We start from the raw sequence: 22,151 nt of genomic DNA, 5'->3' as shown, positions 1-22,151 counted from the left end.
GTTAAAGCCAGCTTGCTAGGGGGTTTCTGCAGCTTGCAGCAGGAAACATCCTAACTCATTCACAGAGCCTGTATTTAGGAAGCCGAATGCTCCCTATAGACACATGAATTTTTCTAAGCTTGATTCCCTCACGTTCTTTCAGGGCTGTCATCTACGTGAGGCCTGTTCAGGCTTCTAAACAGCTTCTGTGTCAGATATTCAACTCTGAGATCAAAGTCAAGGAGTCTAAAGTCAGCAGAGGGAATGCCACCAGTCTTCAAAGTCAGCCATAGAAAACAAAACATATATGTACTTCTGCTGTGTCTGTGCTTCTGATCCTGTTTTGTATACGCATTCGCTGGTGTTACTTTTTAGGTTCTCTGTATACGTGATATCATACGGTATTTGTCTTTTTCTGTCTGACTTATTTCACTAAGCATAAGAGGGAGGTAGAGGGACAACTTAGGAGTATGTGATAAACAGATACAACAGATAAAGCAGATGAGCAATAGGGATTTACTATAAAACACAGAGAATCATATTTAATATCTTGTAATAACCTAAAATGGAATATAATCTGCAAAAAAATGGAATCACTATGCTGTACGCCTGAAACTAGCACAATATCCCCAGTACCTCCATTAAAAATAAATTAAAAAAAAACTGAATTACCTCCCACCCCTACCAAAAAATACTGAAAAAAGTACATATATACTACTTCTCCTCCCAAATAAAAGACAAAAAGGAGTTTTAGTTAAAATACTTTCTGATCCATATCATAAAAATAATACAAAAATGATAATAATAATATTGGTACTCAGTGCTCACTATGCTATGAATTTTACGTGTATTATCTTTCTTAAGGGCAATATTAGGAAATAGAGGCCCAGAACTAGGTTACTAACTTGCCCAAAGTCACACCACTTGTAAGCTCAACATTTGGAATTCAATCACATTTTTTCAGAGCCCCAAGGCCTATGACATCTCCTCTCAAAGCTCTTTGTAAGGAAAGTACTGATCACCATGTGACAGGCATGCTCGATGGTACCTGTGATTTACACGCCCCAACTTCCACGCAAACTCTGGTCTGCGAGGGGGGAGGAGGCTGCGGAGGTAGAAACCATCTGCAGGGTGGGTCACCCAGCGCAGGCCCCACCACGTCCTGGTCCACGCCCCTGGGCTGGGGTGAGGAGCTTTTCTGGCTACCTCTACCAAAAGAACCTTGGTCAGAAGTCATCACTGGCCCTGATCAAGTTCCTTCAGGAACCAACATATCCAGACTTGAAACTGATCGAAATGCCGTGACCCACCTTGGGCATGCAGATGACCATGCAAATGGTGTGACCCACCTTGGGCATGCAGATGACCAGGTGCGAATGGTGTCACCCACCTTGGGCATGCAGATGACCAGGTGCCCTGTTGTCTGGGACCGTGCAGCCGAGCTGCTGTCAGGTTTGACTTCTGCAGGAAGGACGAGCTGAAACGGCTGACGGTAAACAGGATGTGTCACAGAGCGCGAGTGAGAGCACATGGCAGGAGAGGGTTACTTTAAGAGCTATTTCCATCACAAACTTAAGATTCACCATTCATTTAAGAAATGCGCTCAGACTTCATAGAAAAAAATAACATGCAGGCTATGCTTGATGTGCATGAACTGTTTTACCAATTTTAACGAATAGTCTAAGAACAGTTTATAAATCCCGTAAATAGTGATTGGTCCATTACGATAACATGGCCGATAACAGATTTACAGATAAAACTTGTAATAAAACATCAACATATTTCCATATTAACATCTTCAAGCTATCTCATACGAATGCTCAGAATCAGCAAAAAGTACTACTTCAAAAATGATAAAATTACGGTTGCTATGAATGAAATCATTGACAATTTAAAATTTAAACATTATTTATTATTATTTAAACATTATATTATTTAAACATAATTTCAAACACAGCCTACCCATATAGGACCATCTTATCAGCTTTGAAAAAAGTACTAACGGAATAGACGCAGGCTAAAAGTACTAATTTTATCAAGCCACATGATGGTCAGCAAGCACTCCCGCTGAACACCACTTCTGTTGTACAGAATCACGTGTCTAAAAAACTGCACTCTCACTGGGCTTCTCTTTTCTATTTTAAAATTACTTAAATTTTTCTGAGGCAACCTAGTTTAATGCAAGGCTGAGCGTCTGAAACAGAAACAGCCTACAGGGTGACACCCACCTTTCCTTTGACCATTACCCGCACGTAAGTCGGCTGCACATCAACATCGATTAAGGAAGTGTCCATATACCTTCAAAATTAAACAGCCACGTCATATGATTTTCAAAAACATTAAGTTTAAAGAAATGCGTAAACAAATTCACACTTAGGGGACCATTTGAAACGAAGAGAGCTTACAATTTCCATGTGAAACAAGTCTGAAACTATTCGTCTTCAATTAATTCCCAGACCAAAGGGAATTCAATATATTAGCAATTTCATCTTCAGACCCACAAGCACACGGCATTGACTACCCCTCACCAAAACTATCTGCTGCCTGAAGCGCCCAAGGTTTGCGAAAAACGGCTTGTCATGGTCTTTCATGAATATTTTATTTTAAGTCCCTAAGTCTGACTTGAATAGCCAGGAATGCTGAGCCCACTAAGCTCAGGCCTGCAACCACCAGCCCCTGCTTCCTTGGCGGCTCTGGATCCCCTGCAGCTGTTCGGCAGCTGCCCTGATGTTGGCTCTCCTGGGAGCCGGGCTCCTCTCCTCCCCTGGAGGGCGGGTCCTCCTACAGGCACAGCCTCCCCACTAGCGCAGCGACCCCAGGATGGGGTGGGGTGGGAGCAACTGTCCTCCCCCACTTCATGAGCAGATGGAAGGTTTAGATTCCACATGGCTCGTTAAGAAGTTCAGCCAAATAAGTATTTTTATACATGTTAAAATATTGATTATGAACATCTGAAAATGCAGTGTGGATTCAAAAATCAGAGACATAAGGGGGGTAGGACAGTACAGGGGTGACAGGCTCAGGCTTCAGCCACACAGACTTGTGAGGAATGGCTCCACCCTCCCTCCTGCTTTATTTCCTTGGACCACATTCTTTAACCTCTGTAAGCTCAGTCTCCTCGTCTGCAAAAGGAGGCTACACGCAGTGCCCGCCCCCGAAGACTGCTATGAAGACACATGCATAATGCCTAGTACAGAGTTAGTGTTAGTAAAGCATTGTTCTAATTAATAAAGAATTAAAATAATAAAAATTAGAGTTAAAGTTTTCTGCCACTTCAGGCTTAATATCTACCACTTCAATGGGTTACATATTCCTTTTCATGCTTAGGGCCACCTAATGTTCACCTGCTTCTACCTGCAAGGGCTTTGCATGTGCTGGTTTCTTCTACCTAAAACAATCTTCTATCAGTTCTTTGCAGAGCTCACTACATGTTACCCTTCAATTTCCAGCGCTCACGTCACCGGCTTTCTCTCTTTCCCTAACCATCCCCTACACCACCGACCAGCAGACCACACACGCCATTCTTCTCTGACCCTGAACTCTAGCCCTTTCCTGTACAGGGCTCTTATTCCCCTGCAGTTACCTGTTAGATGCCTGCCTGTGAGGTGTCTGTCACCCACACTGGGCCGTAAGCTACAGGAGAGCAGGGACTGCATTGAGAACATGCCAGTTATAGTCTCCCAGTGCCAGGCACACAGTAGGCGTTCTCTAGATATTGGAGGAGTAGAAACAGGAAGCCTACAGGAGTGAATGAACTTTCACACATACATCCATGTGCCAACGAAGGTAACGAGGAATTTCAGTGTAATAGTGTGGACAGGGTCATGGGGATGGAAGGATTTCGCTACCTGGACAGGAGACAGAGCATCACTCCTTGAAATGTACATACACGAAGTAATGAGGAAAGTTTTCATTTGAGGACTGAATGTGAAGTAGCCAACCGAGTGACAAAGACCACCGGGTACACATTCATTAAACTCCAGGAATAAGGCCTAAAAATAGAAAGGACTTAAGAGGATGAAACAGGGAATGTTTAACTGAACAGCAGCAGAAAGGGAAGCTCAGGGAGCTGGAGGAACAGAGGCCACGGTAACAGCAGGAGAAGAGCCAGAAGCTCCTTAAAGGCAGGCGACCTGGCAGACGTGGGCAGGACTGATGGGTGGCATGGGCGAGGCGGCTGGCTGGGTGTGAAGAGGACGGGACACACTGAGAGCTGGCCCTGGTCACAAAAGCCGCAGGTGGAAATGACCCACATGCCCACCCCCGGTGCGTGGAGAAACAAAACGGTGGTCCATCCATTCGACGGAATATTATTCAGCCATGGAAAGGAGAGGCATTCAGACACATGCTACAACACGGATGAACCCTGAACACACTACACTAAGCGAAAGAAGCCAGACGCAAAGGCCATACGTGGTTCCATTTACAGGAAACACCTAGGATGGCAAATCCATGGAGACAGAAGGCAGACCAGTGGCAGCCAGGCAAAGGGGGAAATGAGGACGGGCTGCTTTATGGGCTTCAAGCTTCCATTTGGGGTGAGAAAACTTCCTGGACATAGACAGTGGAAAAAGCTGCACAACACTGCAGATTTACTAAATGCCACTGAACTGTACAACAGAAATGGCTGAAACAGTGAATTTTAAGTTACGTGTATTTTATTACAATTAAGAAAAACAAACTTGGACCTACACCTAAGGGTTCATTGTTTACTTTGACAAGACTCACCCTCCTTGGGTGAGTTTCACAGGGTGACTCACCCGTTTCACAGGGTGACTGAGAGATGAAATAAGATAGAGCACGGAATAAAATCCCTCGAAAAGAGAAATGCCTGTGTTACAATTCACGACTGCAAATGTTCACTGGGTCCTGTAATCAGTATTCATTCACTCCTTCACTCATTCCTGTACTTGATGGGCGACTAACAGGGGTCAGGCACTGTTCTAGGTACTGGAGAGGGAAAGAGGGAGGAACAAACGAAACCAAGTTTCTGCCTCGACTACAATTTTTTAAAATACAAATAAGTTTAGAGCTTGTCAGGGAGAGGTAGAAGGAAGGGCTGGGGCGGGGGTAGGTACTGGTTATACTGGATGGTGGGGCAGAGAGGCCCTATAATGAAGTGACATCTGAACAGAGGCCTGAAGGGGACAGGCAACAAGCCACAGGGACACCCAGGATGAGAGTGTTACAGGCAGAGGGAGGCACCAGTGGGTCTGAAAGCGCTGGAGATGCAGAAAGGTCCTGGGAGGGGACTCTGAAATCGGCAGGATGTGAGCCAGAGCCTAACTTCTTCAAGGAGTGAGGCAGATGGCCTGGGTGTCTTTAAATGATGTCAACAAGGATGGGTGGAAGGTGACAGAGGCTGTGAATGTCACGGCCGTGGAGAGTTAGGGAGGAGGGAGCTCTACTCAGCATGTGGTGATGGGGGGCAGGGAACGTGGAAGAGAAAGCAGTCAGGACACAGGACGCGGCCTGGGAAGAGGGAAGAGGTGGCTGCCGGCCATAAAGAAGCCACTGTTTATGTTCAGAACCCGAGAGACTGGGACTCAGAATGAAAACAGAAAGAAATGCCGCTAAATAAGCACATAATAGAATGCCTTTACCTATACACAGCAAGGTCCAGGACGATCTGGTGACGTTTTTCATCATCTTTCACAGAGAAGTCAAGTCTGAAGGATAATCCATTGCAGGGATAAAAAAAAAAAAAAAAAAAAAGAGGGTGTCTTTAGCAATACTTTAGAGATAACCCCATTCATTCCATTATCAAAAGTACATTTGATAACAACTACATCATAATCTTCAATGACAAATGTATTTTGGTAGCTGCATCTGTTAGTTAAAAAATTTCAACAGAAACCTACAACATATTCATAAATTATTTCTGTTTACCTTGTTTAAATAGGAGAATCTTAAACTACATTTAAAAAATCAGCACTGGTGCAGAGATAGAGACATCTGGTGGTTAAAGTTTACTTTTCCATTTCATTCGAGCTTGCTGGAAGCAAACTAAAACACGGAATTATTCACAGAGAATTATGTGTTGCATTTGCTTCCCCTCAACCACCATTCTCTTCCTTAAGTTTTAAACAGTCTTGTCTTTTTTTTTTCCTTGCCGTCTTTTTTCTCCTCCTTTCCTTGGTGACTTTTCCATTGCCCCCAGAAATGCTGAGATATTGTCCATTATCTATCACCTCCACTTTACAGAAGAAGAAACAGAGGTTCAGAGGGTTGATGTAGCTGGGAAAGAGGTCAGGGGGGCCTAGGGAGGCAGGATCTCAAACTCACATCTTTGAACTGAATCCTGAGGCTGAGTCCTAGGTATTAACCTCCATACTGTTGATGTCCTATTCAGAATTACTTGGTTGATCCTATTTGAGTATTTCCCTTATATTATTCTGTAAAATACACAACCCAACAATATTAAAGAATGGAGGCTAAACTGTTCGGAAAAATGCAACATTAGCTCTAGATCTGGCTGTCAGCAGGACGTGTGCTTGGGGAAGGCACTCTCATGGCTTTCCTCAATCCAGCCGCGCAGGACGTCCTCGGCTGCTCAAATGCTGCGTGCATTCTTGCTCTCACCCCCGGAGAGCTTCTGTATGTGCTGTCCTTCTGCCTTGATTGCTTATTTCCCCATTTTCCAACCACCAAAGTAAAGTCTCCCTTCATATATCTCTTGAAAGGTAATTTCAGAGAGGTTTTCCATGGCCAAGGCTGATGCTCATTCCCCATTGTCTGCTCCCCCTTTATCCACAGTAACAGGACGCTTGATTTTAAGGAGGAACATGGCCATGCAGGATAAAGAACACGCTCTCCAGCCTCCCTTGCAGAGAGGTCAAATGGGGTCATGTGATTTCGTTCTGTGAAGGAAAGTGTTGTTTGGTGCTTTCTGGGAATTTTCCTTAAAACAGGGAGTGTGTGCCCTCTCCTCCCTCCCTCCTTCTTTATTCGGCTGAGCAGAAGAGACAGTGAAACACACAGACTACTTCACAAGCTGTTAAGCAAGTCAGACACACCGCCTATGAGCTGTGGGACCCGGGGCAAGTCAGTCACCTCTCTCTGGCTCAGGGTTTGGACCCTGAGAAAGAAACACTGTGTCTCACACAGGACGGCTGCGAAGATGAAGTGAGTGATGCCGGGGAACAACTCAGACAGCACCTTGGTCATGGTAATGGCCCAGCAAATGAAATCATGAAAGAAGATGGGTTTCAAGCAGTGAAATGAAGCCAAGATTGAGTCCTTTTTGCCCCGCATTTTGACTACAAAAGCCTTTTCTGCCTGCTTTCTAGCTTTACATTTTTAAACAGCCTGCTGGGGTGGATCAGACACTCTTACACAGAAGATTTCCAGTTTGCATAGTTTTCCTCTCCCATCAGCCCCATTGAGGTATTCATTTCCATTCCTTTCCTTAGCTCTCAAATGTTCTGTAGGTGTGTTCCAGGGTCTAAAGAAGATGAGTAGGAAACTGATTGTACCCTCAGCCAGCTTGTTCATGGCAGAGCTTTAAAAATTAAGAGACACAGGCAGAAAACTGTAGAGGGTCCAAAGTTTCGGGGGACGCAGAAATAACTAATGTTTCCACATGCCAGTATCACTTTGGGGATGTCAAGAAAATGAAAAATAATAACATTATGCACTTGAAAAACATAATAGATGTTCTGCTTTCAAATACGCACAGAATGCCATTCTCTTAGGCTCATCGAGCTTGTTAAGAGCAGTCAGACACATTCTCTGCAGAGCAAACCGGCAGTCGGAACCACCGTAATGACCGCCACCACGCATCCCGCTGCTCTGAGGCCCCCGGGCCTCACTCACTTGGGCTCATTTACGTTCAGGGCTCTCCCGTCTTCAGCGATCAGCCTCCTGGGTGCTTTCACTTTCTTCTTCTTTTCACTTAAGATCGGAGGTGAGTGGAAACAAGGGGCGGGGGGGAGGGGAAAATAAACAAAGACAACATAAAAGCCATGAATATTTTTGTGAAACAGTTTAAGAAAAATTAATCCGATATTTATGAAGATGTCAACAATTCACTGTCAATGAAGTCCATTGCCGGGAACTGACAACTGAGCCAGATTTCTGTATGATTGTATCTGTGTCTGTAAAGCAAAAACGTGACCAAGACAATTTGCCAGATAATTCAAGTGGGGGGAAAAGCTCCTTTTCATGAAATATCCATGAATATTTAAATGAGTCTATTTTATACATGATTTACTCAGCTAACTGTCAATTCTCCATTTATGAATACAGCTTCTAGTTTAGTTAAAATTACAGTTTTTAAAATGCCAAATAGAATCTATTTTATAGAAACAAAAAATACCAGTTCACAAGGATCTACGTAAAAGGAGGTCTATCACAGCATTATCCGCAGTGGCAAAACCCTGGAACCGTCGTGAATGTCCATCAATGGGGGGATGATTGGATTGATTACGGTACATTCACGCAACGAAATGTTTTGCAGCTATTAAAAAAAAATGTGTTCGCTCTTTACCTACTGGTCTAGAAAGTTATAGAAAAGTGTTGATGATGATTTAGCGAGAACAAATATATAAAACATATGTCCATATTTGTTTTTAAAAAAAGACGCCCAATCCTCCATTGGCAGAAATGGATTAATATGACTGCGTACAGAGTGGGGCAAGTTCTGGTGGGATGAGCCCAAGACTGTTAACTTTCATTACCAGGTAGGGATTAAGACGGAAGGGAAAAGTACGGAGCAAAGAGAAAAGATTCATGGAATAACATGAAAGAAAAACCTAGAATAAATTCTATTTATTTAAAACACTACTGAAAATGCATAAAAACTCTAAAAAGGCAAACATGGACAAACTCGAGAAGATCAGGTGGACAAGTCTGTTTAGATGAAAGAACGGTAGGCAATTCTTTGCCTTGGACTTCTATTGTCCTTTTAATACAGATTTTGTGCCAGTTAACTTTATTTTAAAATGTAAATTCACTAACATTTTTTCTGCATCTTATCTGGGTTTCCATATCCAATTAAGTTCATGTTTCCATAAATTACATTATTCTCCATGACCCAGGACAAGCAAGGGGCCCCCAGAAGAGGTAAATATCTCCGGGACCCATTGGACTGGGTAGACTACAGCACACTGAACAGAGTGATCCGGACAATTAATACCGCTTACCCAGGCTGTAACATTATTTGATACACTTAAGGTTGTTAAAAAGCTAAAGACATACAAACAAAACTCTACTTTAAAAGGCAGTAATTCAGGACATTCTAAAGATGGCAGTTTGACATTAATCAATGTTAGTAGCTATACTTCAACAAAGAGCTGAAATTAGGAAAAGCCAAGTCTGTGTGTGATGGCCAATGGAGATTTGACACAGATAATGGGCAAAATAATGTACAAGCAAGAAAATATATTCCATCACTCCCAACGACAGGAAAACATGGGATACCTTAACTTTTCTTGGTCTCTCCGTTGTTTTTCCACGTGTCTAAGCGTTTCCAGTCTAGATTCAGGAGTAAACAAAGAGGGCTTATTCCAGAATTCCAGGTCCTCTTGACTGCCATCTGATTTCTTTTTCGGACATTCCCTTTCTTGTATTTCTGGTGCCCGGCCATGGTCTCTGCTGTCTTCAGAAGATGGGCTAGGAAGGAACACAGAGCACATTAAGACCAATAACAGATGCCTGAATTTCATCCTGAATGCTGCCCCTTAAATATCTTACACATTTCTCTTATGTTATCTTCTTACCTTTGAATGACAAAATGTGCCTGAAAGAGAACCTATCTGAGCCGAGTTGGAGGAAATTAGTGCCACAGCACTGGGGCAGGCCCACCTCACCTGTCACCAGGAAGGCTGCAGTCATCAGACTCCAGGGTGCACAGACCTGGCTGACATGAGCCACCCGGGGAGTGTGATGTAGAGCACAGGTTCCCGGGCTCCCGCCAGAGTCTAGACAGTTGTTATGGGTGGCGCCCGGGAATCTTGCTGTTCAGTATTTTGTGGGGGGTTCTGATAGACAAGCTCAGGGACCACTGGGCCTTAGCAACCACCCCACCTCCAGTCTCGTACCCTTCGACTCCATCCTCCACACTGCCCTCAGAGGAATCTTTCTAAAAAATTGGATCATACTATTGCCAGGTTCTTTAATGATTCTCCATCTCTAAAATTCTCTCCCTGTCCTCTTCAGGCTCCTCCTGAGGACTTCAGAAGTCTGGGTCTGGGAGGATGGATGGGGAAAAGGAGGTAAACATCCCTTAGGCTGTTATAGCATAAACTCATTTAGGAACAGAGGTTTAAATATTATGCATAAAAATCAGCAAAACGGATGCAGCAATGCACCAGAAATATATGGACGAAGTGAGTTTACTCTGGAAATTCGAGGGTGGCTTAATATTGAAAAATCTATTCACACATTAACAGAAAAACATGATTATCTCAGTAGATGTGGAAAAAGCATTTACTAAAAATCCAGTATCTGTGACGATCTAAGCTGTTCATCAACTTGGAATAAAAGCAAACTAACTTAACTCTACCAAAGCCTCACAGGAATCATCGCTTAATGATTAATATACTCAATGATGAGGAATTGGAAACATGTTTTTAAAAGTCAGGAACGAGATACAGATACTCATTCTTACTACGGCTTTCCACCCCATTCCAGAGGCTTAGCTGGCACCACAAAAAAATAAAAAAGAAGTAGAAGGACTGGAAAAAAAATTTTTAAGTTGCTATTTATAAAAACTCTGCTTTTCTACATAGAAAACACAGGATAATCTACAGACTAATTATTGCATCTTTTTAAAAAGTTCAGCAAGATTGCCTAATACAGTATCAGGATACAGAAACCATTTGTCTCTTTATTCATCAGAAAGACCCAATCACAAGTCTAGTCTTAAAATCCCATTCAACAAGATACTTAGACATAAATCTAATAAGAAATGGTGTAAAATCTTTATGGAAAAAACTACCAAAGCTTCCTGAGGGACTCAGAAGAAGGTCTCAGTAAACAGAGCTCTCCCAAAGTTCAGCAAGGAAAGAATCGATGTTGTGAAGACTTTCCCCTTATTAACATATAAATTAAATGCAATTTCAATCAAAATTACACTAGGGATTTGGGGGAATCTGAATAGCCTGATTCTAAAATTCTCACAGAAGAGTAAAAAAAGTCAGGAAGAGCCAGGGTAGTTTTGAAAAATGAGAGTATCTCCTACCAAAGATCAAGGTTTATAGAAACTGAAACCATGTGGAGATACTTCCATGGAGCGGTCTAGGGAGCCTGGAAATGGGCCCATGAACGATGAGGGCACATCATAAGGGTGGCCTTACAGATCATGGGAGAAGAGCAGTCACTTAGTAAATGGGGCAGAAATGATTTTCGAGTGGGAAATGATTAGAAATATTTTATAACTATTATTTTCTCAAGTTTAAGAGATTCTGTTATCAAAATATTTAAAGCTTTCGTTGTATAGAATCAAATCAATTCACTCTAGTTGCAATTCTCTTAAAATAAGCAGGCATGAAAAATTCATGTTTGTAAAAAATACCAATTAGGGGCTTATTAATCACATTAAAAATGTATTCATTATATAATTCACAAAGCAGAACATCTTATGATGCAGTCAAAATTACTCAATTTATAATAATGTGATTTGCATTTAACTTTTCTAAAATATTCCTACTTTATAAATCAAAGTACACCTGTTAATTCTTCTTTCCTGTTCATTTTTCAGAGAGATTTGTCTTAGGATAATTTCAGATGCAAATTAAAGTTGCTGGTTTGGGAAGGGTTTTTTTTTTTCCCCTAAGGGAAGAAAGCCTCACGGAATTGTCACAAACAGGATGGTCCTGCATAGTCTTCCCCCCAAATTCACACTGTAATTTATTCTTCAAATCAATCATCTGGAATGTAAGTGACACTGTGAACACCTTGGGCAGGGAACCTTTAACAACAGTTTTGCTTTGGACAAAAGTTAACAAGAAAGTACATTATTTACATACAGAGTAGAGCTGGTGTCCATGTACACATGTCCGTCGAAGCCGGAGTGACTTCTCTCCTCCTGACCTTCCTTTTCCTCCTCTTGCAGTTTTCTCTGAGCCTCTTCCTTGTCCTTGGCTCGTCTGAGGCAGTAAGCTTTCTCCTGCTCTCTGATCTGCTGTTCAACTACTGGAAAGTTCTGCAACGCCTGAATCCTTTCTGAACGCTCGATTTCTTTACCGTCCAACCACTTGAATGAAAAACAACCAAGGCAGTGCATTTATTCAAAAGTCACAATCTGAATCAGCCGCAACTTGACTTTGCTCGCATGATTAGAAGTAATAAATAATGCACCTTGCTGATACGGAATTAAAAGCAAAGTAATGAATGGGAAATGCCAGAAATTTTGATCTAAATAGGTGTGTACTTCACACAGTTAATACAGTTTACAAAGTCTCTTCACTGGTAATAATAAGAGGTAGGTCTTCTGATTATTAATGACAAGTGCTCAAAATACATTAATGTTATAACTGCTCACTAAAGAAAGAATTTCAGGGCCTTAAGTCAAGACCCCAATGCTCTCTACAGAAAAGGGCTTCGGCTATCACCCAAAACTGAGCCCTAATACAAATGAGCCCATGTTCTGGAGTGGCTGCCTCTTTCTTTGGTCTCTCCTTGCCCTCCGTGTATGGGAGCCGATTTCAGATTCACCTGGGAAGTTGCTCATCAAACCAACACGTGCAGGTCAGGAACTCAGAATTACATGAAATTAACATTACTACTTAAATATGCTCTGGTATATGATTAAATTTATATATTGTTTCCCAGTTCCCAAAATATCAGCTATGGGGAGATTTGGCATCAGAGATGAACACACAAGTAGCAGTTCTAAAATGAGGTTCCTGGGCCAGAAGCATGAACGTCACCAGAGAGCCTGTTAGAGATGCAGACTCCTGGGTGTCCACGGGACCCACAGAATCAGCAACTCTGGGGGAGGGTCCCATAGAACCACATCTGAGTATTCTGAAGCATACCAGAGTTTGAGAACTACTGACGTAGTGAATGAATAGAAAGCAATAATAAAAAAAAATTATAAAAATACAGTAGTTTCAGGCTATGAAATGAAATACAAAGGTATGTTGCTGGAGACACCACAAAAACCCTAAACTTTGGTTTTCTGTTGGTAATAAAGAACATTCTTTGTAACAATGACTTGAACGCATCAAGAAATACTTCAATTAAGCAACATGTGTTTTGAATGAGAAAGGAGGAAAGTACACAATTTATTTTTCAAAGGTTTATTAAAGCTCTTAAGAGAATTTAAAAGGTTCAGTAAGTGAAAAAGTTGGTTTTGATTTCCTGGAATATTCCATTCTCTAAGAAAACACGTCCTCTGAAGATGCTGGGAACAAATCAGGAATGACTGTGGTCACTTGTTCTCATTTTTCTGAGAATTCTGTATCCCTGAAAAAGTGTACCTTTAGTTGCTGAAGAGTTGCCACCACGAACTGCCTGTAGCCGTCAAAGTCAGCACACGGGTTCCCCATGAGGAAAAGCTCCCTCAGGTGGATGTTGTGTTGAAGGGTTTTCACGCTGCTTAGCTCTCCAATGAAGTTCACAGTCAAGTCAAGCTTTGTCAGCCCCTCACATCCTGTTAGAAAGAAAGGCACTTTTATTCTATCCTGGTGAATCCACAACAAGGGAAAAAGAAAAAAGGATACAGTTATGTTGTGCCATCCATTAAGACAAACAAATAAACAAACAAAAATTCAACCTACATTTAAAATTGTATTGAAATTACCCAAGTAGGTGAGCTGAGTATGTACATTCAACTTCCTCCTCTCTCCTCAAACATTTAAAATTAAACAAAAAGTGCATATTTGACAAAAGATAAGACACCCATCCCTCCCTACTTCCCATCCCCCTAAACAGACCCTCAGACAACCCTGAGCCCAGTGCCTTTGCTTTAGAGCTAGAAGGCTGAGCACCAAAAGGAAGATGTGTCCAGGTAAAAGGTCTGAGTGGACTGCCGGCTGTTCCCAAAGCTTAAGAAGACAACAGTGGCGATGCTTCCCTCTAGTGGTCGACGGCCAACACATCGCGCAAAAACAGAACTCTCCGCATCACTTCAGACCATTTCTTAACGAAAACAAGCAGCCCCGGATAAGACAACTGACAGTGACAGTTTTAATTATTTCTCTGGCATTACAGATTGACATTTCACTACTATAAAAACATGGCTATAGAGCAAATTTTGTTATTTCATTTGTTCACTTGAGAATGTGGTAACAGGGCTGGAGCCGGGAGAGAGCAAGGACTCCATTTCTAATGCAGAAAAATGACAGATGATGGAAAGCACCGCCTCAACCCCAGCACTGACGGTGGGTTCGGGGCTTTGATAGGGATGACATTTTAGGTTCTGAGGATGAACATTAAAGATGTATGATTAATATTGATGTCTTTGTTGATATATAACCTTGGTAGCAACTGAAAGACCGATTTCTACACTGGGAGACAAATAGGCTAAGCATCCAACGTAACCTAAATATTGACAGATGGGAGTCGGGTGGGGAGGGCCGTGCGCCTGCCTCTGCTACACGCCACGCCCAGTCACACGGTGCCCCCAGCAGCCCTGCCCGCCAGGCAAGAGGCTGGAGGGGGAAACAACCTCACAACTGCAGAGTAAGTCCACACAGCCACCCAAACAACCAAACCCTTTGTGATTATGAGCAGATACCAAGTGTTCCTAGACATTAAGGGCAAAAAAACCCAGCACAAAATAGAACTGGATAGTGATGATGGATGTGCAACCATACTAAAAACCACTGAATTGCGTATTTTAACGTGATGAATTTACAGTATATAAGTTATATCTCAATTTAAAAAATATCAAATGGTCCAAATATTTCAATTCATAAACACACGATAAATTTGAAGTACATTAGAGAGACTAAACGTAAAAAATAAAATTATTAAAATCAGAACTTACATGGAATACAAATGTATTCAGAAATCATAAAGAAAAAGATAAGTGTGAATATATTAATTTCAGAAATAAGACTTCTGAACAATACCAGCACCACAAATGAAACAAAAGTAGTAGACTCAAGAGAAGGGATTAATATTTGGAATGTATAAGAGCACATGAAGAAAAGACAAATCAGTAGAAAATGGCCAAAAGATATGAATTAGCAATTCATGTAAGAAAAAACTACAAATGTTCAATGAACATCTGAAAGGCTATATGGAAGATCAATAATAAGAAGTGAGGTGCAGATTTCAAAAACTACTAGAGAACAAATGTCTTCCTATCTTCAAAAAAAGATTGCTTATAAAAGGCATGAATGAAGTTGGGGGAAAAAGGGTTCCCATCAGCACAAATGTAAATCGATCATCACTTTTTGGAGAATAATTTGGCAATATTTTCCAACATACGTATATTTAAACCGAGGAATTCCATTTCTAAGTATCAAGCCTAGGGAAAATTTACACATGCACATAGAGTGAACTGTAGAAGGATGCTCATTGCAGCCATGCTTATAGCAAAATGTGGGACCCCACCCAAATGTCCATCTGCAGAGAAATGGGTAGATAAGTCAGTCTACAATCATTCCACTACACAGCCCTCCCCACCTCCCCTGGATATCAGAAGAGCAATTTCATGGAAGAAATTGATTTTGAAAATAATACTCATAGTATGAGCCCACTGATACCAAGCAAAATGTAACAAAACTACCCTCAACACACCACAGTGTTAATACCACCGCCGCTGGGAAGGCAGCTGGGCTGGGAAGGGGTGAAGCGGGCTCCATTTCTGAATTTATGTATCTTGTTATTGTTTGACTTTTTACAACAAGAATGAATAAATGTAAGACTTTTGTAAAATGTTAATTTGAAAAGTCTACCTATTGTTTAAGCAATACTGTTTAAATCTAATTTTACATCTCAATGTTAATTAATAGTAAATTATAAGAAAATTCTTACCTTCCAAATTTTCAATTTTTTCAATGTTGTTTAAAGCTAAATTCAAATATTCAAGCTTCTTGAGTTTGCTAACATTTTCTGAAACATACAAATAATGTAATTCATTAACCTTCAAGATAAAAGACATTTTCACATAACCCAGTAAGAAAATCATAGAGACTCTAAGGACCATTATGGTCATCAAAACCATGTTGCTTTTTTGAATCTGTATCTGCACATCAGAGGCTGTTGGTTGCACGTGCAGCATCCATGTCTCCCTCAATCTTTTCTAATGGAATCCAGTTCTGCCTGTGTCTCTACACAGCCTCAGCTTCGGGGGGGTTAGGTTTAACCACGCCTGGCCAGTGCATGGTAATCCCATGTCTCTTGCTAGTGACAGGTTTGGAGCCCAGGCTTAAGTCCCCTCACCCATGGCAGTCTCCAGGCAACTGTGGGATGCGGGAGAGGGCATGCCACCAAGTACGTCCAATCAGATGTGAGGGAAAGAGCTATATTCTATGCTTGGGCATTTCCTGTCTCTTTCTCCTGATGGACGTTAAAAAGGAAGTATTGCCCTTACTGGTACTCACAGTCATCTTGCAACCATGAGGGAACCAGCTGTAGGATGAAACCCACTGTGGCTGGTGGAGCAGAAAGAAGGAAACAGCCAACCCTGGAGATCGGCCTATCTCTAGACTCACAGTTGGGTCAGATGTTAGATTTCCTCACTGCTAAGCCATCTTGAGTTGGGTTCTCCTTTACATGAAACCAAAGTCAACCTGATACAGGATTATTCTTTTTAATAAATATGAAAGCCTATATAGACAAAACAACAAGCTTAGGTAAGTCAAGGAATGGCTGTAGGGTGGGGCTTTTAAAAACAGCTAATAACACCATAGCTTACACTGCGGAGAGCTTACTATATGCCGGCAATTTTCTAAGCATTTTGCACGCATTGTCTCATGTAATCTTCATAGTTATCCTATGAAGGAAAAACACCATTGTTTCCCTTATACCACGGTGCAGAGAATTAATCCACTTGTTGAAGGTTAAGTGGAAGAGCCAGGAGATTTGACTCCAGAGCTTGGTACCAAATCATTACACTACTCTTTAAAAGAACGATCTTAAGATGTCATGAACGTAGAAAACCCTGCTGAGGAATGAGCATCTGGGGCAGGCTCACTTAAATCGTGCTTCCTCTGCCATTTTTCATGATATTATGAAGATCCAATATTGTGATTTATAATCATCCCCCTTATCATCATTAATAGTTCATCTAAATATATAAAAGATCATATACGTGTTCCCCTAGAGCAGAGGACAACAGTTTACCTCCCCAAGCCTCAGTTTACTCATTTTTTAAAATGAGGTTTTGGGAATAAATTACTAAAGTTTCTCTCAGCAATTATATCATTTTAAGTAATACTGATGTTTACGGAAGTGTCTCCAGGCAGCGTCTGAGCTTCAACAGCAGCTTTGCAGGGCTCTGTGCGCCAGGGATCCTAGTACAGTGTCTCTGAGCAAAAACATGGAAAGTTACCATGGCTAAAATGACCAGTCCACAATAAAACACCTGTTCCTTCTCCACAGATGTTAAACATACAGCTCTCTAAATGCCAAGAAGTCATCTGGTACGAAAAAAAGCTAAGATTTTTTTCTGGAAGGATTTCCTAAATTAACTCCTCAAGAGCAATGAGACAATTTGGTCAGGAAAAAACAAGACTCTGTAAGTAAAAATGTACCGAGCTTCCTGGGCAGCGGAGTTAGCATCCGAGGCCAAACCATCCTGGAAGCAGTTCTCATCTGTCGCCACAACCAGACCTACACACCGGTGGTGGACCAAGTCCATCCCGCGATTCAGGAGGCTCTGCGGCTTTCAGCTTTGCCCAGGCCCGAGGCGCCTTGGGAAGCTGTTACAAATGCAGCTTCTGGTTGGTTCTGAGTTGGTAGGTCTGGGGTGGGGCCTGAGCCCCAGGTTAACAGAGCCCAGACAATCCTCAGCTCACACTGGGACCAGCAGTAAGCAGAGCTTTCCCCCACAGCCCATGTGGATCCCCCAGTGAGGAACAGAGCTTCTCAAAAGGCAAATATTTTGCAAACTCCTACCTCCAGGGCACAAGATCAAGTCTGAATCCTAGAGAAATAGTTTTACTTGCTAAATAAGTGCCCATGGGCGGAGTAGCTCGGAAAAATCCCATTATTAGGATTTAAAAGGGTGTTTAATTTAAGAATACTTTGGAAGCAAAAATGTAAGCTTTCTCACAGCTCTGAAAAGGACCAAAATACTATGCTACTAATTAGTGATTGTAATGGACCCAGCTGTGGAGATGAAAATTTTGGGAACTCTTTTAGATCTGCACAATTAGGGTGGTTCTTTAATGTCCCCGTGCACAAAGCTGGGTGTTTTCCATAACAGCCTTTTTAACCGAACAATGTGCCAGAGTTTCTAATTTCTGGTAAAGTACAAGATGCCGAAAATAAAGATTCGGAAGAATATAAAGAATTGTAATAAACCTTCAAAAATGATGCAAATTCTAGACTTTTTGCATGCCTACAGCCAGTTTTCGATTATCCACTAAACAGGAGGCAACCACATCACGAGAGTTTCTCAGCCTCAGTGATACTACCATGCTGGGCGGGGCAGTGTCTTTCTTGTGGGTGGAGGGGTGGGGGTATTCCTGTGCACTACAGGATGGTTAGCCCGTCTCTGGCCTCCGCACACTAACTGCCAGTAGCTGACCCCCTTATACACACACACACACAAACACACACACACACACACACACACAGTGACAACCAAATATGTCTCCCGATGTTGCCAAGTGCCCCTGTTGAGAATGACAAGGTTCAAATACAAACTTACAAGCCCACCTCTGGGCTCCAGTGCCAGAACCCACGGGGGCTGGTACTCAGCTCTGCCTCATCAACCCTGACTCCATCCCTTTCCTCCAATTGTCTGGTTTTCCCTTCTGCTCCTATGGCCATGGGGCTGGCCTGGGGCACCCTGGGTAAGTGACGATGTTAATAAGGAGCAGCCAACATCTCACGAGTGAGCATAAAGCTAAGCGCATCACTCCATGTGGTCCTAACACTGCATCTGTGTGTTAGACGTTGTTGTCTCCGTTTTACAGATGGCAAAACTAAGGCCAGGCAAGTTAACTGACTTGCCTAATTGCACAGTTTTTAAGCGGCAGAGGCAGGGTTCAAACCAGGTCTGCTGGATATCAGGGCCCGTGCCTGCTCTGCCCACTAAACTACCCTGTTGCTTTTCTGAGTGTTGGGGGACACTCCCCCTGTCTCCATGTGGCAGGACCCCTGTAGAGCGACTCCACAGCCTCTCTTCTCTCTTCCCCTTAACTCATTCTCCCTGGGGGTGGGAGTGGCAATTTGATGGGGCGGACCAACTTATGTGATGGGAGAACTGGGAGGAGGAACTGGGCATGCCCAATCCCACCCTCTCTCCTGGCTTCCGGGGCCTCCCTGCTGGCAGAGGGAACACAGGTTCGACCCCCGCTCCCAGCATTAAGCAGGGGGCCTGCGTGAGTGGGGGACACTCGTGGTTGCCCAGTTCCGCACGTAGCTGAGTGGACGGGTTTACTTTTGGGGGCAGTATCAGGAATGCCACTTGGCTGCAAGTCTAAGCCACATTCTCCAAAGGCTTTTGTCAGTCATAATGCAGATTTTTGGATGTCCATCAACCTGACTCCTGTATTTACTTCTCATTTCATTCCAAACTGGAGCAGTAAACAGGATTGTAATTGTGGAACCCCCCCATACTCAATACTGAGCACGATGCCTTGCACATGTACATTCTCAATACACGTGGCAGACCTAGGTGTCATGGGCTGTGATCCGACAAGGATTTACTCAACGCTACGTGACCCTTTCAGTTTCACAGAGGGATGTAAAACCATGACAAATGCCTGGATTATATCCTCCTCCCTTTTAAACTTTTTAAAAATTAGGTTTTAAATGAACAGGTCAATTAATGTGCTCCCGGCCATTAACTGGTCCTCTCAACTTGACGGAGATCCCTAGGGGCCAGGAGACTGACCAGGCGTGGAAAGGTTCAAGAAGATGTTCCACCCACAACCACGGAGAGATGGCTGGGTCTGTTCCCGACGTAATTCTTCATCAGCTATTATCTTCCTCGAAGAGTAACGCTGCGTTTGCCAACGTTCATTCATTCAAAATGTTAAAGAAACCGTGAGAACCAAGCCCCGAAGACTTACCAATTTTTCCAATGAGATTATTTTGCAGATAGAGGATTTTCAAATCCCGGCACCATTTGTCAATATGTTCTAGTCTCTCTATTTCTTGCTGATGCAAGGAGAGCTCCTCCAGGGAAAAAATCACACAGTCATTGTGCTCGGCATTCCGTCTAATAAGATCTTCCGTGACTGAAAGAAAATTTGGTACATATTACATCTCCACCCCCAGGTTATTAAGTTATTAATGCACTAATTTTCCTTGCAGTGAAATGTGAAGTCTCCAGGCCCAAGTCATTGTCAAAAGGAAAAAGATCACAGATGTACTGCCTCCTGCTGGAATTTCTGTGATGCCCTGGTGACTCAGAAGAAAGACGCGATGATACGTTTTGTCTGTCTTGCACAGTGTCTACCTACGTTTTGCTGTACGGATGGAGACCAACCTGATGGGTAACGACCATCAGAATGTTGACCTGGAATCTTGTGGTGGAATCATGTCGAACTGGATGACACTCACGAAGTAATCCAAGACAGAGCAACTTGCTCCTGAGAGGCATGGTCAGGCTGACAAAGGGCAGAGATACAAAAGCATCTCCATTCAATAGCCACGACCATTCATTAAGGAAAGGTTCATTCGTTTATTCATCCCACTGATATGTATTTAATTTAAGCAGAATGAAAGAGACAGGAGAAGAACACCCCAGATTTTGCACTGTAGTCTCATAAGGCAACCACCATTGGTCTGTTTTCAGGAGGAACGAACAAAGCTCCTCGCAGGAGGAAGGGTAGTGAGAGCCCTCGCCTCCCGTGACCTAGCAGATACATATACAAAACAGAGATTTAGCGTACCACGAGGGCTGGCGGCCATCCTGTGCATCCTAATCCAACGGCACTGTTAGAGGCCACTCATGCCGAGTGTGCTATTAAAAACATGGGCAGAGTGTAGGGGGCACTGACAGAGGATGCAGAAGATACAGGGAGTACAGAGGAGGGAGTAACCAGTGCTACTGAGGGACAGGAAGGAGGTCAAAGAGGCATCGTGGAGGAGAAGCCTGGGCCGGATCCTGACATGTGAGTGGACACTTGCCAGATCAACAATGAGGAAAGGGCACCACAGGCTGCGGTGGATGCTGTCATGTGCTGCCCTGTCCCCCACCTTAAAGCCTGAAGGATTAACTCCTGCTGTTGGCAGCTCTGCCAGAAGACAGCACTCAGCTGCCTACCTTCTTTGAAGTCAACCTCAGGGGAAGGGACACCTCCACCAAGGTCATACCCCTGCCCATGACAGCCCATATCCAATGGCCAGTTCATGTGAGGCACAAAGGCCCCGCCCTCTCCCACCAACTTGGGAAAACCAGAGGTCCATTATGAACTTAGAGCTCCTCCCAGTGCCCAGGCTGGGCAGCCGGGGCTGTTGCTAAGTTGCATCCCAGCCCCACTTCCCTCTGCGCCGGCTCCTGCTCGCTTCCCTGCCCACCCCGACGGCACTCCCTGTAAACCTCCTGCACACGGATCACCATGAGACAAAAGAGAAGAATCCATGTGAGCCCGGGTTAGGCACAGATTTCCTGGATGACACAAAAAGCAAAATCTATAGAAGAACAAACTGGCAAGTTGGACTTCAAAGTTTTAAACTTCTGCTCTTTGAGAAACACTGTTAAAAGGATGAAAATATAAGGCATAGATGAAGCCAAAATATTTGCCAATCACATGTCTGATAAAGGACTTATACTCACAATATATAAAGAACTCTTAAAACTCAATGATAAGAAAACAAACAAGTCATACATAAGTTTGAGTGCAGAAAGGTTTTCATTTCTCTGTGGTAATATCTGGGAGTGAAACAGGTGGGTCATAGGATAAGAGCAAACTTTTCATTAAATGTTTTACTATTGTTTGGGGTTTTTTGCCTATTATCTTACCTTACGTTTTCTATTACATTGAGTTTGGCTCTTGTACTGTTCCAGATTTCTGTTTATTTTGGGTTTAATTTGTAATCTTATTCTAGTATCTTAAGGTGGAATCTTAGGCCATCTTACGTCTATGTCCTAATTT

At 42.9% G+C, this 22,151-nt stretch overlaps 1 protein-coding gene across 2 annotated transcripts in view; it reads right to left on the bottom strand.

Moving 5' to 3' along the window:
• Positions 1–22,151, bottom strand: part of LRRC6 (leucine rich repeat containing 6) — a 55,750-nt gene that overhangs the window by 27,678 nt on the left and 5,921 nt on the right. The window contains exons 2-10 of one of the 2 annotated variants that reach the window (XR_004315131.1): positions 20,121–20,288; positions 15,910–15,987; positions 13,404–13,576; positions 11,949–12,175; positions 9,400–9,591; positions 7,795–7,872; positions 5,583–5,648; positions 2,208–2,277; positions 1,329–1,465 (exon numbers count right to left, since the gene is read on the bottom strand). Coding sequence is in view for 1 of the 2 variants with exons in the window: in XM_032467768.1 (XP_032323659.1) it covers positions 1,370–1,465; positions 2,208–2,277; positions 5,583–5,648; positions 7,795–7,872; positions 9,400–9,591; positions 11,949–12,175; positions 13,404–13,576; positions 15,910–15,987; positions 20,121–20,288 (1,148 nt within the window). In the remaining variant the exon portion in view is untranslated. The remainder of the gene's footprint in view (positions 1–1,328; positions 1,466–2,207; positions 2,278–5,582; positions 5,649–7,794; positions 7,873–9,399; positions 9,592–11,948; positions 12,176–13,403; positions 13,577–15,909; positions 15,988–20,120; positions 20,289–22,151) is intronic. The other variant, XM_032467768.1, reaches the window with a different exon arrangement.

Source organism: Camelus ferus, chromosome 25 (assembly GCF_009834535.1).
Source record: "Camelus ferus isolate YT-003-E chromosome 25, BCGSAC_Cfer_1.0, whole genome shotgun sequence".
NCBI lineage: Eukaryota > Metazoa > Chordata > Mammalia > Artiodactyla > Camelidae > Camelus > Camelus ferus.
Note: the sequence above shows the minus strand (reverse complement) of the source record. Positions and strands in the feature narration are given on the sequence as shown.